The sequence below is a fragment of the Bos indicus genome, chromosome 8, assembly GCF_029378745.1.
Source record: "Bos indicus isolate NIAB-ARS_2022 breed Sahiwal x Tharparkar chromosome 8, NIAB-ARS_B.indTharparkar_mat_pri_1.0, whole genome shotgun sequence".
NCBI classification, from domain to species: Eukaryota; Metazoa; Chordata; class Mammalia; order Artiodactyla; family Bovidae; genus Bos; species Bos indicus.
This window is the reverse complement of record NC_091767.1, coordinates 20265467-20281899: the sequence shown is the minus strand read 5'-3', so window position 1 is coordinate 20281899 and position 16433 is coordinate 20265467. Positions and strand designations below refer to the sequence as shown.

Below are 16433 nucleotides of genomic sequence, written 5' to 3'. Positions count from 1 at the left end.
AAAAATAAAACTCTGAACTCTACAAATAGTGGTTCTCAAAACCTCTCTAAAGATCACCAACCAAGACTGCTTTGAAGTTAACCCACAACAAGATCACCAATCCATGTCCTTATCTAATTCCTACAAAAGAGAAAACAATTATTCAGGAGGACTGATACCAGTGTTTCCCCAAAGGAGCTGTGACAGTGCAGGCGGCACATGCCTTAAATGAACCTCTAGGGCTGACTTAGACGCTCCTTTAAAAATGCATAAAGGCTTCTGGAAGCAGGCACACAGGCCGTTAGACTAGATCACATTTAATAAAACTAAGGCTGCTCCACAAGAAGAGAGATGAAAAAAACTTTGGCTGGAAGTTTAATTCAGATACCATATCCCAGGAATATACTTAAGGGACACACAGTAGCCATCCAAATAAATAAGGCTGGTCTTATTCTGAAAACTGCAATTAGGTAAGCATATTAGATCAGCAGTGCTCATGTTAAAATAATTTTCTAATTATTCATACAGGTTGACTGAGCCATAAACACCATAAGTCCACTTTTAAACTTAACTCTTACTACATAGATTTTAATTTTTTAACCTTAAAAGATACAGTACATTTCATAAATATTAAAAAATATCCCTGACTATTAATATTTATAACTTGTATTCTCCAATCTCTCTCAACTACCGAGATACTATAATAATATAAAAACATAGTGCAAATTTTCTAAATGTCAACAAGAAGCTGACAAACTCAAGGCTAAGAGCATTAGAACACAGATATGAGGAACAAAAGCTCTAAGTAATGAACCAGGCCTGAACTACAGAAGAGCAAAATACCAACAAAGCAAGCCAGTCCTTCCTTCATGAGATGAAAGAAGATTCAACCTTAATTCAATAGAGGAAGGGGAAAAAAAAATCAAGGTAATAACAGACCAGGTTCAGAGATATTAAAGAAAAACAGCCAAACACACATCAGGCTAAACTTGAACCCTAGGAATAGAAGCTCTCAATTTCCTGTAACACTGAATCTAGACCAAACGCCTTCACTGAGCTCAAAGACTAGTTCATAATTTATTATCTGAAGATGGATTATGAGAAGAATGGGAAGTGAGGTGACAGACACAAGAGTTAAGAATCTGAAAGGACAATAAACATCTTTCTCATTTTCTGAAACCAAGTTTCCCTTAAAATTTACAGACAATTCTTATTCCCTTTTCCCAAAATTAATTTTTAATAGGAGCGAAGGGAAGGAAGAATCTCTAAAATTAATTACAGATGGAACTAAACGATAAAACACAGAATGGGCAATATTTAAAAAAAAATATTAAGTCTGACTACCAGAACAACCTGTAAAGTTTTACCCAATAAAAAACTTTTTAATTAAACAAAAAAACAAACACATACCATGTATGGAGGGGGGTAGATCAAATTGAGAACAATAAAATAGTTAGACAACCTAATATCTGAGTCCCCTACAAGTCTTGCCGTTTCAGTAATCGGGCATTCTCCTGAAGATACTATCATTTCAGTCCTCTTGCCCAGCCTTTCTCAGAATTCAATCCTGATTTTAAGAGCACAGTTTTACTCAATAACTACCATAAGACAAAAACCAGAGCTTAAATTAGGAAACATCAAAAATAACGATTTAAACTCACAGAGCTTTCTTCTAACATCTAACGTGGTATTTTCAGTGTTAAAATCAACCAGTAAGAAAGAACTCTCCTGTACCTAAGATCAGAATTCTTTACTGGGCCTCAAAGAGCTCTGGGGTTAACTGGATAGGCTGCCCAAGAAAAATCTCTAAAATTCCTTCATTCATGTCTGTGCTAAATTAAAAAAAAAAAGTTTACCCACTTAAGATGCCACAGAAGAAACCTACAAGCAGAGCTAAGAAATGACTTTGTGAAATTTCTGTTTCCACAAAGGCAGCTCCATCCATCTCTTCCTCCAGCCCAATCACTACCACCAACCACCACAGACAAAAGTGGCAGTGTTTCCTTTCTGCCAACGCCTTTTAACCGTGCAAAGCTGAAGCAGAGCGAAGTGATCGCCAGGCTCAGTCAACTGGGTACCAAGTCATCCAGTTCCAGATGAAGCCTCCTGACAGTACAACTTTTTCTCCCAAGGCAAAAGCCACCTCAAGTAGGAACTGAACATGATGTTTACAGAAAACTTCTCTTTCACACCTCAGGTGAGGTAACTGAAGTTTAAAGAAGACATTTGAGTGATTTTTATCTTTACTCTCTTCAGCATTCTAAATACCCGAATGAAAAAAAAAAATGCATGTGATATAAGCTAGAAAACATATAAATCTTTATTAAGTTAAATTTGTGATAATATTTTTGATAATTACCCCAGCAAGCAAATAATGCACTTGTGATAAAGAACAGAACAAAAAATACTAGCATGGATGTTAGATGGCATTATGGCTGCAGTATACCATATGGCCAAAAAGGATCTTAAAAATGTTCGAGAAAATAAAAACTACTTATGTATCTGTGCTCTGTTTAACATCTAAAAGTCACCATTCTCTTCACATGCAGATTAAGGATTTTTTTTAAAAAATTACTAGATTTGGTTGGTGCCCCAGTATTAGAATAAAATTTGAAAAATTAGAATATTTAACCTGTCTATGAGATAGAATGTCTTCTTTGGACTAAAAATGCATGGTCATTCCATGGACTATAGAGGTTAGAAAACTACCACCCACAGGCCAAATCCAGACTGCCATCTGTTTCTCTATAGCCCAAGAGCTAAGAATGGTTTTTACATTTTTAAAGAGTTTTTTTTTTTTTTTTAAAGACATGCATCAGATACTGTGACCACAAAGCCTAAAATATTTACTATCTGGGCCTTTACAGGGGTTTGCCAACCTCTAAACTGCAAAGATTAAAAACTTAAAATGGGAAGATGAATCCATTTATAAAAACATAATGTAACCATATAAGTTATATATCCTTAGCTGTGCACATATTATAAAACCAAGTAACTGAAAGAGCTTGACCTAAAAATTAAAATACGAGGAAAAGACCTTCTCAAGTAAAAAACGAAAAGAGGGAAATCAGAAGCAATGGAAACAATCAGGAAGACCCCCAGTATTCTGCAGGTCAGTGTTTCTCAGCCTCAGCACCACTGACGTTTGGGACCAGATAGTCCCCTGGTGTTGGGGGGCTTTACTACTGTACACTGCAGGATGATGGGCAGCACCCGTGGCCTCTACCCCTGAGATGCCAGTCATCCCCACCCAGCTGATGCCGACATCAATGTCTCCAAACACTGCCAACGCTCCCAGAGGAGCAAAACTATTCCCGATTGAGAACCACTGCCTGCCGCAGGTTACTGAACTTTCGCCCCCACCTTGGATACTCCGCAAAAGACGCTATACCCCAAGTAGGTTTTCCCTGTGCCCATAAGAAAAAGAAAGAAAACAATAATAATAGCAAACCAGAGATCCTGTCTTATAATAAAAGTGCTGGACAGCGAACCTGAGAGTTCTGGTTTGAGCAGCTGGGCATAAGAAGTAGACTGGACTTACCTAAAGCGCTGTGCCTGCTGAGCTAGTGGTCCTGGATACCTTCTGTTTGGAGACTGGTACAGCTGGGAAAGGATGGCCTGATTGGTCTTTTGGCTTGGGTTATTAGCAAACTTTACAGTGATTGGCTCTGTGGCACCGGGAGGTTTCTGGCCATTTAGGCCTTTGATAGCTTCTTCTGCCTCAATCCGCTTGTCAAATCGAATAAACCCTACACCCCTTGATATGCCTAAGGTAGATGTGGGTAAGGATTTGGGAAAGAGGGAGTGGAAGGAGACAGGAGGGAGAGAAGAAAGGATACATTAATTTTCCCTTCTCAAGAACATGTTTTCACCCACATGTAACATCTGCCACAAAAATCACACCAGGAGAAAAGCTTCGCCTTTGCTTAGTAGCAATTCAGTCTAGCATTACAATTTTGTATTTTTTAAATACATGAAATGCATTAATTAAATTAATGCACTTTAAAGTCCATTACCACATGCTACCAATAAGCCAGGAAGAAGAAAGCACACAAGTATGTCCATGTTTCTTTTCCCCACCTTCTTCTCTCCCTCTCATGCATTATTTAATGATGTCAACTGTATGACTGACTTGTACTTTTCAAATTATGCTACTGGACAAACAGTTCAGAAAAAAGGGCACAGGAGCTCTTTCTCTTGGAACGAGGAGAAGAGAACCAAGCATTTGCTAAAAATGCTAAAAAGCTATGCTAAAAATATATGCACAAGGGTAGAAAAACATATTTCAGCTACACTTTTAAATAGTAAAATTCTACTTAATTATACAGGCTACCGACCCTTTGAGAGAAATGCCTCAAGAGGTTTTTCTGGTTCCCTGAAGCTCCCCCACTGCTTTTAACTGACTCTTCTTTATTAGAGAAATAATATTATATGGAGAAAAAGAGGGAAAAGAGGAGGTAAGAGTAAAATTAAACAAGACAGAAGTAAGCCTCAAAGCTTACTTTGTTTGGCAGCATTACTTCTGGCTACAGAATCCTATTCCCCAGCTCACGCTCGCCCCACCTTGAGAGACCAGAAGGTGGGAAGCAGAAGGATGGCCAAGTACCTGCCCAGCTTTTGAGAAATGGCAACGAGAAACCCATTCCATTTAATTAGCTTAACAGACTTTTTGGGGTGGCCAGAGCTGGCCATCATGGGATCAGCAGCTGTACAGAAAGATTTTCTTGGCAAAACAAATCAGTAGTAGCAGTACTAACTTGGGACTAGCAGCAGGAAAAGCCTAGATGATTCAGAGTATGTCACTGAGGAAGAGTGAGAAGCAATTAAGAAAGGTAAGCTAAGAAAAAGCATTAGACCATTATGATTTATAGGAACTTTATAATCAATACTGTGTAAGTGAATGGCTCAGAATTTTATTCTAAGGTAGGTAAGGCATTTTTTTCCCCATATGCACTATCTCAGCCCCTATCACTTCACCTTCCCTATTTTTACGCTGTACCTGCTGCGTGCACATTACTGCACGTGCACACACATGCTGCATGCTCCTGCTGGCTGAATAACAAAATTGCAGGATTTTTTCATTTTAGGTAAAGTGGACAATTCATACTGAAGTCTTAAGTGTAAAGATGAAATGGTGAAATGACACCAAATCTATCCTTTCCATTATCTATTGAGCATGAATAACCCCTAAAACTATTATTCCATAAGGAAAGCCTTAGATGGGCAGTGAAACAGCCTCAGTTTAGGATGAGTCACCTAAACCTATGGTCCTCAAACCTGAGCATGCATCAGAACAGCCTAAAGGGCTTGGTAAAATGGCCACTCTAAGAGTTTTATTCACTAGGTTTAGGGGCCCAAGTCTGCATTTCTAACAAAGTTCCAGGAGGGTGCCTTTGCTGCAGGTGCAGAACCACACTTAAGAAACACTGACTCAATCAGGAGGTGACCAGGTAGTCTACCTGTGAGCCTACACCCTCAGGATGGACTTGCAGCTGAGAAATGGCTTTCTGCATCACAGGTGAAACTGACTTTTGATTCAGGTCCTCACTGAGAACGGATGAATTAAAAAGCATGAATACAAACAAAACTAAAGGCCTTTTTATTTTGCTCTAAACAAATATATTTGGACTGTTAGGCCTGGACTTCTATTCAACCTCATTTGCCATCTGTGTGTACAATACACTGTGATAGAATGTATGAAAACCATGAAACGTAGCTAAGAACACATTTTTATATACCCTCACTGGACTAATTCTCTCCATACAGTAAAATGTACAGGCCCCTCTCCCAAGCATATGGATGATGGTAGATACCACTATACTCAGAGCTCAGAAGTATGGTGTTCGGACTCTGTAAGAAGCTCATGACCAGCACAGAGGAACATAACAAAGGATGCTTCTGATTAAGTTCAGATCAACTAAATTGATCATTAGTTGAAGAATTAAAAAAACTGGCCTAATTGTATTCTGTGGTCCGTCGTTTCTTTAAAAATATAATCACAAATTATAAGGCACAACTATTTCCACTGGGACTCTAATTATGAGAGACAGAAAAGGAGAGAGAAAGACAACAGGGATAGTGAAGGAGGGAAGACAGAAAGAAGAATCACACAGAAAAGAGAAAAATCTATTTTCTTTAAAAAAAAAAAAAAAGACTACTCACAGAATCTTAAAGTGACTGCTTTAGTATATGGCACTACAGGTGATTTTTTCCCCCTGCTTAGCATGCTTCTTTAATTTTAATATGTTTTAAAAAGAATATTGCTTTTATAATAGAAAAATATAACTTTACTTTATTTTTAAGATCCATAATCAAATCTGTATTGCTAGTTTTTCTTTAACTGAAAGCTTTAGCAGAAAGAGGTCCCTTCCACACAAAGTTTTTAATAAACATATTGGTCTTCTTATTTTGGTTTGGTTAAAAGTAACATGAGATTAAAATTAACTTTTAACACTTAAAATTTCAAACTCTTATGCATGCCTATACGACACAGCATGGACCTGAAAAAGTCTGAACAGCAATCACTAGTGTAGATGTAGTGGAATTCTCCCTTGGAGAATTAGCAGCATTAAACTATGTTTTTCACAAAGAGTAAGACTGTTACTTAATGCTTCATAAGGAGGTTGGGAGCTTTTTTCATGCAGCAGCTTAGAAATGAAGGTTATTAATTTGTAATAATTATTTTGAATAACTTATATGCAATAATTATAAATTTATTATAAGCCACAAAACAGGCTCCAAACCTGACCTTTGGGGAGGAAATGACTCAAGCTTGCTCACTACAGTATCTATGCTTACCCATGCATATCTATGAACAATCCTATCAGAAAATTGCATTTTCTGGCCCATAGATATATACCTTTGATGTATTCTAGAGGCAAGACTTCTGTATGAGAAGGCAGACTATTTCACCATCTGCCAGTCAGAGCAGAGGCTGCCTACTTACCAGTGACCTGGTCAACAAGAATACGAGAAGTAATAATGCGTCCATATTGTGAAAAAAGTTGCTCCAACTCCTTCTGGGTCATTGTTTTTGGAAGTCCACTGACGTATAAATTAGCATCTCTGATGGAAGCTGAACTTGGGCGAGCATAGGAAACCTGGAAAAGAGTAGCGAAATGTACATGCACACTCAGTGACTTTCCTTCCAAAATTCGAAAACTGCCTCAAGTTAGCTTTTCCATAAGGAGCATACAACAAGACATTCAAGCGTGTCCAGTATGAACTGTTTCACTCCTTTCTGGAGAAACTCTTGACAAGAGAAACACCATTCCCCTGGGTGAAGAGAAGGGCATATCTACCCCAGGTGTGTAGGTGTTCAAAACTGACCAGTGGTGCACACAGCAGAGAGGACTCCTTGTAATAATCTGTCCTCCAGGGGGCCAACCTCCTAAACTAGCGATTTGGGCTCAACTGAATGCTCAGGCTTAAGGATTCTAAATTCATCTGACACATTTGTGTGACCTGTTTTTGGGCCTCCCATTTCACCAGGGGTGGGGGACCGTACAAACTTTCTAAAGAACTTAAATATGCCCTTTTCTGAAATTATTTAGCAATTTCAGTTAAACCCTGTATTATTTAATAAACACAAATAAACATCTTGAAGCAGATTATCATGATAAAAAAAAATAGCTATCATCCTTAAATTCTGAGATGTATGAATGGACTGTATCTCCTGCATCCTTTGTCTGTTGTCTTATCCACAAATCTCTTCAATCTTTATTAAAAAGGCCTTAAGCCCATCTATTGATTTATTGACTTTACATGCCCTTTCAAAATTTGGCTTCCCACCTTTGAGATAGAGTGTCTAAACTTCTACCAAGACAGAATAAGCCCTTGTGTATTTATCATCAGCACACCTTACATACACTCCAGGAGGGAAGGAGTTAGAGCTGCCCCTCTCATCACTGCATCCTCATCATCTTGGCACATCGCATGTGCTGGAATATCTGCTGAGTAAAGCCAATCTTGTACCCCAGTGGTCCCACAATCTGTTGTGGATCCACAACAGTTCACAAAGCACACAGCAGTCAAGGGAGAGTTCATCAAGTCACTGAGATCTTGCCCAAATTGTGATCAATACCTCTTTGCCTATAACATCTCTTTGCCAATTTTTAAGTCAGCTCTGAGTCTCATGTGCTATTTTGACCCCATTTCCTTTAGTTTAATAGTAAGCTCTTCTAGACTGACTACAAGGACAGAAACTTCACAGCATAGCCCGTTTGCCAGACCACTGACAAAAATGGCCAAATGAGTCTAGCTCTGGGTTTTATTTGGTGGAGTACCATGACAGGTCAACTTCTGCCTATTGATTATAACCATTAGTATCAATCTTTAGGCTTTCATGGTGACTTGGATGGTAAAAAAAAATTTGCCTGCAATGCAGGCAACTTGGGTTCAATCCCTGGGTTGGGAAGATTCCCTGGAGAAGGGAAGGAGGGAATGGCTACCTACTTCAGTATTCTTGCCTGGAGAATTCCATGGACAGAAGAGTCTGGAAGGCTACAGTCCATGGGGTCGCATAGAGTCAGACATTACTGAGCACATATATTACACTTCTTTACCACCTTGGCCACCAGGGAAGCCCCAATATATAAACGATCACCACAGGTAATCTATATTATTCTTTGGGAGAATCAGTGTTAGTCACTCTAGGATTCAACCATTTCTGTCAATGGTCTGGCAAATGGGGTATCCTGTGAATAATGAAATAATCTCTAATCCACATAAAATTCTGTTAGCACAGAGCCTAAAAACCCAGGTGACTATACTATAAATATTCACCTCTAAATACATCTAAGAATGCAGGTAAAGACCTAGGCCATTAAAGTTGAGGGTCCCTTACTGTGCTCCATAATAATTTACTCATGCAGTGACATTCACTGCTTTGAGCATTTCAGAGGAGTGTGGGTGGAGTGTTTTAAAAGTTATCCTAAAATATATTTAGGAAAACGGGTTTATATTTAGTGCTTATGTAAAAGCTTTGAAAACATACTTGGGTCAGTCATGTTATCCACATTTTTTTTTTCTTTCAGTGTCTGGTTTTCAGTTCACACTGCTTCTTTAATTCCAACCTGTACTGACTGTATCTTCTTATCCTCTGAATTCTCAATGCTCTAGCATTTATGGCCTAGATCCAGGAGACCTCCCTTCCCAGGAATAGTTAATTCTAGAGAGCAAACAACTCCCTTGGGAGGTACCTTTGATATACAAACCAGAGGCCACACCTCATCTCCTTTATCAAATCCTCAGACCAAGCCAATATTCTTCCCACTCTGAATCAGCCTACGGCCAGGTACCAGACAATCAAGTAGAAAGTGAAAGTGTTAGTCACTCCCTCCTGTCCCACTCTTTGCAACCCTGTGGACAGCAGTCTGCCAGGCCACCCTGTCCATGGGATTTCCCAGAATACTGGAGTGGGTGGCCAAACCCTTCTCCAGGGATCTTCCCGATACAGGGATTGAACCCTGGTTTCCTGCACTGCAGCCGGATTCTTTACTGTTTGAGCCACTAGGGAAGCCCTACCACCCCTAGAGTCCAGAGCTGTCAAGAACTATTCAAATTCTCCAATGCTAAACTCACCCAGTCTACATGTCCTGCCTTGTCCTTAGCTTTCCACCAGGACCCCAAAAAAGGCCCCAGGCCACACTCTGCACTCTCCCCTCTGCCTCCTGGCCATCTCTGGTGCCTGCCCATGTGACCCTGCATGGCATGCTGTACCTCCTCTTTCTGAAATTCTTAAAGTATAAGTTTCCTCCTTCGTAACAATCATTTATGTATGTCTTACCTGATTACCCAGGTGCATTTTCAGAACACAGCTACACTAATAAGGCTCCAACTCTCAATAAAAAACCATCTCAACCCTGTTTTGCACTGACTTTGCCAAAGAATTGGTTCCTATCACCACAGGCAGGACACGGGTGACCCCATCATACAGAAACTGATGGTGGCAACAGTATTTCCATTTAACTTACACTTCAGGGGCTTATGGGACTTCACCATTGGGAAAGCATTTTCAGATACAGTATTTTGTGCCTCACAACAACCCTGTGAGGTAGGGAGGGCACATATCAGTATCTTATAGCTGGGGAAAGGGATACAGAAAAGGTAGGTAAACACTGCTAATGCTATACACATGTGTTGAACTCTGGATTAAAATTCTGATCTTCTAAATCCTTGTCTTGGGAGTCCATCTTTCACTGTCTTATCTTTTTACCTTTTCATACTGCATAGTAACTGCAGCCATGAAATTAAAAGACGCTTGCTCCTTGGAAGAAAAGTTATAACCAACCTAGACAGCATATTAAAAAGCAGAGACGTTACTTTGTCAACAAAGGTACGTCTAGTTAAAGCTATGGTTTTTCCAGTAGTCGTGTATGGATGTGAGAGTTGGACTATAAAGAAAGCTGAGCGCCGAAGAATTGATGCTTTTGAACTGTGGTGCTGGAGAAGACTTGAGAGTCCCCTGGACTGCAAGGAGTCAATCCTAAAGGAAATGAGTCCTTAATATTCACTGGAAAGACTGACGCTGAAGCTGAAACTTCAATACTTTGGCCACCTCATGTAAAGAACTGACTCATCGGAAAAGACCCTGATGCTGAGAAAGATTGAGGGCAGGAGGAGAAGGGGATGACAGAGGATGAGATGGCTGGATGGCATCACCAACTCGATGGACTTGAGTTTGAGTGAACTCCGGAAGTTGGTGATGGACAGGGAGGCCTGGTGTGCTGCAGTCTATGGGGTTGCAGAGTCGGACACGACTGAGCGACTGGACTGAACTGAAACCCTTGTCCTTGTCTCCTTGACCAGTTTTCTTGCCGTAATACCACATAATAGTAACCAGTTTATCAGTGCACTTGTCCTGAGAATTAGAAAAATTAAATGAATCTTAATTGTTTCTTAAATATACACACAGTGAAAATGAGGACAGACAGCAGAACAGGATGGCACAGAAATTAGTTATGTCAAAAGTTATTTTATTTCATTTTTTCATTAATATTTTTCTAAAGCAATTTTTCCCAAGAAAGGATGAGTGGCCAGTAATTACAATTAACTGGAGAACTATGCATACATAATTAGGATTCTGAAATTGGTTTTATTCCTTTCTAATTTTTTGAATACCATCAAATGAGCCACGTACCACCACCCCACCCTCACCCACTTCCAAGAGATAAAGGAAACACATGAAGAGATGAAGATCCAAGAGATGAAGAAAAGGAAACAGCTCTCCTCCCAAACTAATGCGCCATCTCTCCCCCTTTATTTGATAAACAAACATGTTTACTATTTTCTTTGATTTAAAATAAACCCCTTCCCCTGCTCTATTGAGGATTCTACTATCAGCAACATCCTCCATTCCAGGAAAGGGAAAATACTTCTTCCTCTTCTTCCACCTCAAAGGATTAGAAACAGAAAATGTATTTAGACCAAGGTATGATGCTATGAAAAGTGCTCCACTCAATATGCCAGCAAATTTGGAAAATTCAGCAGTGGCCACAGGACTAGAAAAGTTCAGTTTTCATTCCAGTCCCAAAGACAGGCAATGCCAAAGAATGCTCAAACTACCAAACAATTGCACTCATCTCACACGCTAGTAAAGTAATTCTCAAAATTCTCCAAGCCAGGTTTCAATAGTACGTGAACCATGAACTTCCAGGTGTTCAAGCTGGATTTAGAAAAGGCACAGGAACCAGAGATCAAATGGCCAACATCTGATGGATCATTGAAAAAGCAAGAGAGTTCCAGAAAAGCATCTACTTCAGCTTCATTGACAGTGCCAAAGCCTTTGACTGTGTAGATCACAACAAACTATGGAAAATACTTAAAGAGATGGGAACACCAGACCACCTGACTTGCCTCCTGAGAAATCTGTATGCAGGTCAGGAAGCAACGGTTAGAACTGGATATGGAAAAACAGACTGGTTCTAAATCGGGAAAGGAGTACGTCAAGGCTGTATATTGTCACTCTGCTTATTTAACTTATACGCAGAGTACATCATGAGAAATGCCCAACTGGATGAAGCACAAGCTGGAATCAAGATTGCCAGGAGAAATATCAATAACTTCAGATATGCACATGACACCACCCTTATGGCAGAAAGCGAAGAAGGACTAAAGAGCCTCTTCATGACAGTCAAAGAGGAAGAGTGAAAAAGTTGGCTTAAAACTCAACATTCAGAAAACTAAGATCATGGTATCTGGTCCCATCACTTCATGTCAAATAGATGGGAAAACAGTGGCAGACTTTATTTTGGGGGGCTCCAAAATGACTGCAGATGAGAACTGCAGCCATGAAATTAAAAGATGCTTGCTCCTCGGAAGAAAAGTTATGACCAACCTAAACAGCATATTAAAAAGCAGAGACATTACTTTGCCGACAAAGGTCTGTCTAGTCATAGCTATGGTTTTTCCAGTAGTCACGTATGGATGTAAGAGTTGGACTATAAAGAAAGCTGAGCACCGAAGAATTGATGCTTCTGAACTGTGGTGTTGGAGGAGACTCTTGAGAGTTCCTTGGACAGCAAGGAGATCCAACCAGTCCATCCTAAAGGATACTGGTTCTGAACATTCATTGGAAGACTGATGATGAAGCTGAAACTCCAATATTTTGGCCACCTCATGCTAAGAACAGACTCATATGAAAAGACGCCAATTCTGGGCAAGACTGAAGGTGGGAGGAGAAGGGGACAACACAGGATGAGATGGTTGGATGGCATCACCGACTCAATGGACATGAGTCTGAGTAAACTCTGGGAGTTGGTGACGGACAGGGAGGCCCGGCATGCTGCAGTCCAGGGGGTAGCAAAGACTTAGATATGACTGAGCGACTGAACTGAGGAAGACCTGCAATGAATGAGATAAGGACTTGTACTTTGCAGATTCAAATCAGTTTCTAGACCAAATTTCTATCCAACAATTATCAGCAATTCTTTTTTAATCAGCAATTCTTGATTCTGATTTTTCTATAGATTTAGAGCTCAAACTGGTGCCCTGCTTTAATTTTTACCTAGAGAACGACTCTAGGGCTATCCGAAACTTCAAATTGTTAAGTCTGTCTTTGTGGTTCTTCAAAGACCAAAATAACACTCCATGGAGAAGAGCCACGAGATGGTTTTGTTTTATGGCTATTTCTGTATTAGAAATACTTCAATAGGATGAACCTCCAGCATATGTTCCAGGAGGGTCAAAACAGCTTCTTCCTTCACCAAATGCAAGGTGTTCTTCAATCTGCAATCACTGGATTAAGAGATAGGTTTGGGGTTTTACATTTCACTGCCATTTAAACAGGTGAATATTTAATGCCTGAGGAGCAAGGTTATGAAATGTCAAAACTACTAAGTGAAGGATCTAATTTAAGAGGCAGCCAGAGAGTCTGCAATTTAAATATTTAAAGATGATACAGAAAGTACAACACTGAACACCAATCTACTCCAAAGATAGCATTTTATATCTCAGGTTTATTCTGGAATTCCTCACAAGTGTACAAGTGATATTATAAACAAAGACAAGCAATGCTGAAATTACTTGAAGGGAAAGGAAGGGAGATAGAAGTACCAGGCAATAAATGCTCTAGTCAATGGCTTCTCAAGCTGTTCTTCACAAAAGAGACCTGACTGGACAAAATAGAGGTAAAAATAGATTTATCAAAGTAATCAGGTCCTGAAAATGGAATAGTTTGAGACACAGCATATTCCTTGTAATTAAAAACTCACTTCTTCATCAGCACGCACAGTCACTCAATCATGTGAGACTCTTTGTAACCCCATGGACTGCAGCCTGCCAGGCTCCTCTGTCAATGGGATTTTCCAGGCCAGAAAGCGGAGTGGGTAGCCATTCCCTTCTCCAGGGGATCTTGCCAACCCAGGGATTGAACCCAGGTCTCCTACATTGAAAGCAGATTGTTTATCATCTGAGCAATCTTCATCAGCAAATAAAACTAATTATACATTAAACATTCAAGGAAAAGTAACACATACACTATGAACGGGCTGTCAAAATACAAGTTAATAAAAATACACAGAACTAAAAGGAATGAAAATATGGACAAGAACTGGTACTTTATTACAGGTACATAATAAAGTTTAAAATCCCTGCACATCACTTTAACAGAAGTATGTCTAAATGCTTCTGTCCAAAAGTACAACTGCTCTCAATTCTCTCCACTTCACCAACAGAAAGATCAGTGACAGTGGACATTAATACCAACAGATTAAAGTGATAAGGACTATAAATGAACAAAGCAATCTCTTCTTTATTAAACTCAGGACATCTGAAAAATCTCCCACTGGCAAGATCACCAGTAAACAACTTCTATCACTTGTCAATTACTGACCCAGGACTACAAAAACTAAACCTGAAAAAATGAGATACGTGCCACTTCAGACTTTTTTTTTTGGAAAGCTCTATTCTGCAGCTGAAAGGAGTGGACAAGGTCACATTTACTCCTATTTAAATTGAGAGTTAATTGCTGTTCATATCAAAAAAATGCAGCCTTGATGGGACTAAGAAAAATGACACTATCGCTAAATAAAAATTAGCTCCAGCTCTGGCAGACAGTAGCAAAGTTCTTGTGAAAGCACCAAGGCTTTATAGGCAGGGGGCTACATTGGACCCATCAAGAGAACTCAGAAGCACACAGAAAGGCATTAACTTCTAACCACAATTCAGGCCATAGACCTCAAAATCCACCAAAAAGGAAGCAGTGTCCTTTGATCTACTTCTAAATGCAAAACCCTATCAGGAACAGGTCTCAAACACACACCAGGATATACACATATCAGTCCAAGATTAGGTTTGGCATAAGAGCAAGCATGTTTCACAGAGGGTTGCAAATGAACTACCAGTGTTATTATTTTTCCCCCTTCTCTATACAAATTTAAAAGGGGGTTTCTTTTAAAATTCTGTGTTGCCATGACTACACCTGGTTCTACCTGAACTTAACTTTTCTCAAACCTTGAGCTAACCAATGTGTTTTTCTTATGGAAATCTTTGTCTTAAGCTATGTTAATGAACTATGTATTTACCCTAGACTCTGTCTTCAAGTCTGTTCCACCTAAGACTCAGAACCCACTTGACAAACCAGTATGTTTTACTGGTAACATTGGTCTCCTATGTTAATGAAATTCTGTATTTACTTGGAAACCTGCCTTTCTTCAAGATTCATGTCAATAATTTTATGGCCCAGGACAACTCACCTTGTGCCAATGTTATCTCAAAACGCATGTTGTGGGTGAGGGGCCTGGTGCCAGTCTGAGTTTTGAGACATTTCCTTTCTCTAATTAGCAGACTGCTAGTAGCTATATCGGAGAAGGCAATGGCACCCCACTCCAGTATTCTTGCCTGAAAATCCCATGGACGGAGGAGCCTGGTAGACTACAGTCCATGGGGTTGCAAAGAGTCGGACACAACTGAGCGACTTCACTTTCACTTTCTTTATTACACAAAAGCTCTGATCACTGGCCCTGGATTGAATACTTCTCCTGAGGACAAGAATCCTGGCGCCTTCTGTGGCTCAATAACCACCTTTCCTGCTCAGGGTACTGACCACTTATTCTATATGAACACCACAACCTCCAACAGTTTCCCAAAGTGTCCTGCTCTCCTGTCCCTGTGTTAAGGTAAACCGCTCTTCCCACTCATCTAACTTTTCATCACTTCAGACACTGCGTGGGCACCACCTAGACCTGAAAATCACCTCCAGCCATCCCCTCCACTCTAGTATGAGCTGATTACCTCTCACCTGTGCCCACACTGTATTATATGCCTCGTTCTCCTAAATACTGAGGAAACCAAGACATACTCATCTGTTACCATGTCTTGTGACTGGCTTAATTCCTTGAAATATGACACCTTGTCTTTAGCTTCACTGTACACTCCAGTACTTACCACATATTCATTGTAATGATGACAAATGATCTTCACAAACTTACTGCGGATGCTTAATTTCTGAAATCTTGTCTAGAAAGTTAGAAAAGGCTATAATCTGCTAATATAACAAAAATTCTATGTTATGGTACTTTGTGCATATACTAGACTATTCTAGTTCAGTTGCTTAGTCGTGTCTGACTCTTTGTGACCCCATGGACTGCAGCACACCAGGCCTCCCTGTCCATCGCCAACTCCCAGAGTTTACTCAAACTCATGTCCATTGAGTCGGTGATACCATCCAACCATCTCATCCTCTGTCATCCCCTTCTCCTCCTGCCTTCAATCTTTCCCAGCATCAGGGTCTTTTCCAATAAGTCAGTTCTTTGCAGGAGGTGGCCAAAATATTGGAGTTTCAGCTTCATCATCAGTCCCTCTGTAAGGGGAGTGTAGTCTCCTCGGTTCTGTCTCGTCACAACAAAGATTTGAAGCAACAGACATTAAAGCCCTCAGCGTGTCACAGCTCTCGGACAGGCCACGTGATAGTTCTCGGACAGATCAGTTTTATTTACAAAATAAAGGAAAATACA

At 40.0% G+C, this 16433-nt stretch overlaps 1 protein-coding gene across 9 annotated transcripts in view; it reads right to left on the bottom strand.

The window, feature by feature from the left end:
- Nucleotides 1-16433, bottom strand: part of ELAVL2 (ELAV like RNA binding protein 2) — a 141128-nt gene that overhangs the window by 6379 nt on the left and 118316 nt on the right. For all 9 annotated transcript variants that reach the window (XM_070794443.1, XM_070794444.1, XM_070794440.1 and 6 more), the window contains 2 exons: nucleotides 6926-7079; nucleotides 3521-3746 (listed from right to left, as the gene is read on the bottom strand). In XM_070794443.1, the coding sequence (XP_070650544.1) occupies nucleotides 3521-3746; nucleotides 6926-7079 (380 nt within the window). The remainder of the gene's footprint in view (nucleotides 1-3520; nucleotides 3747-6925; nucleotides 7080-16433) is intronic.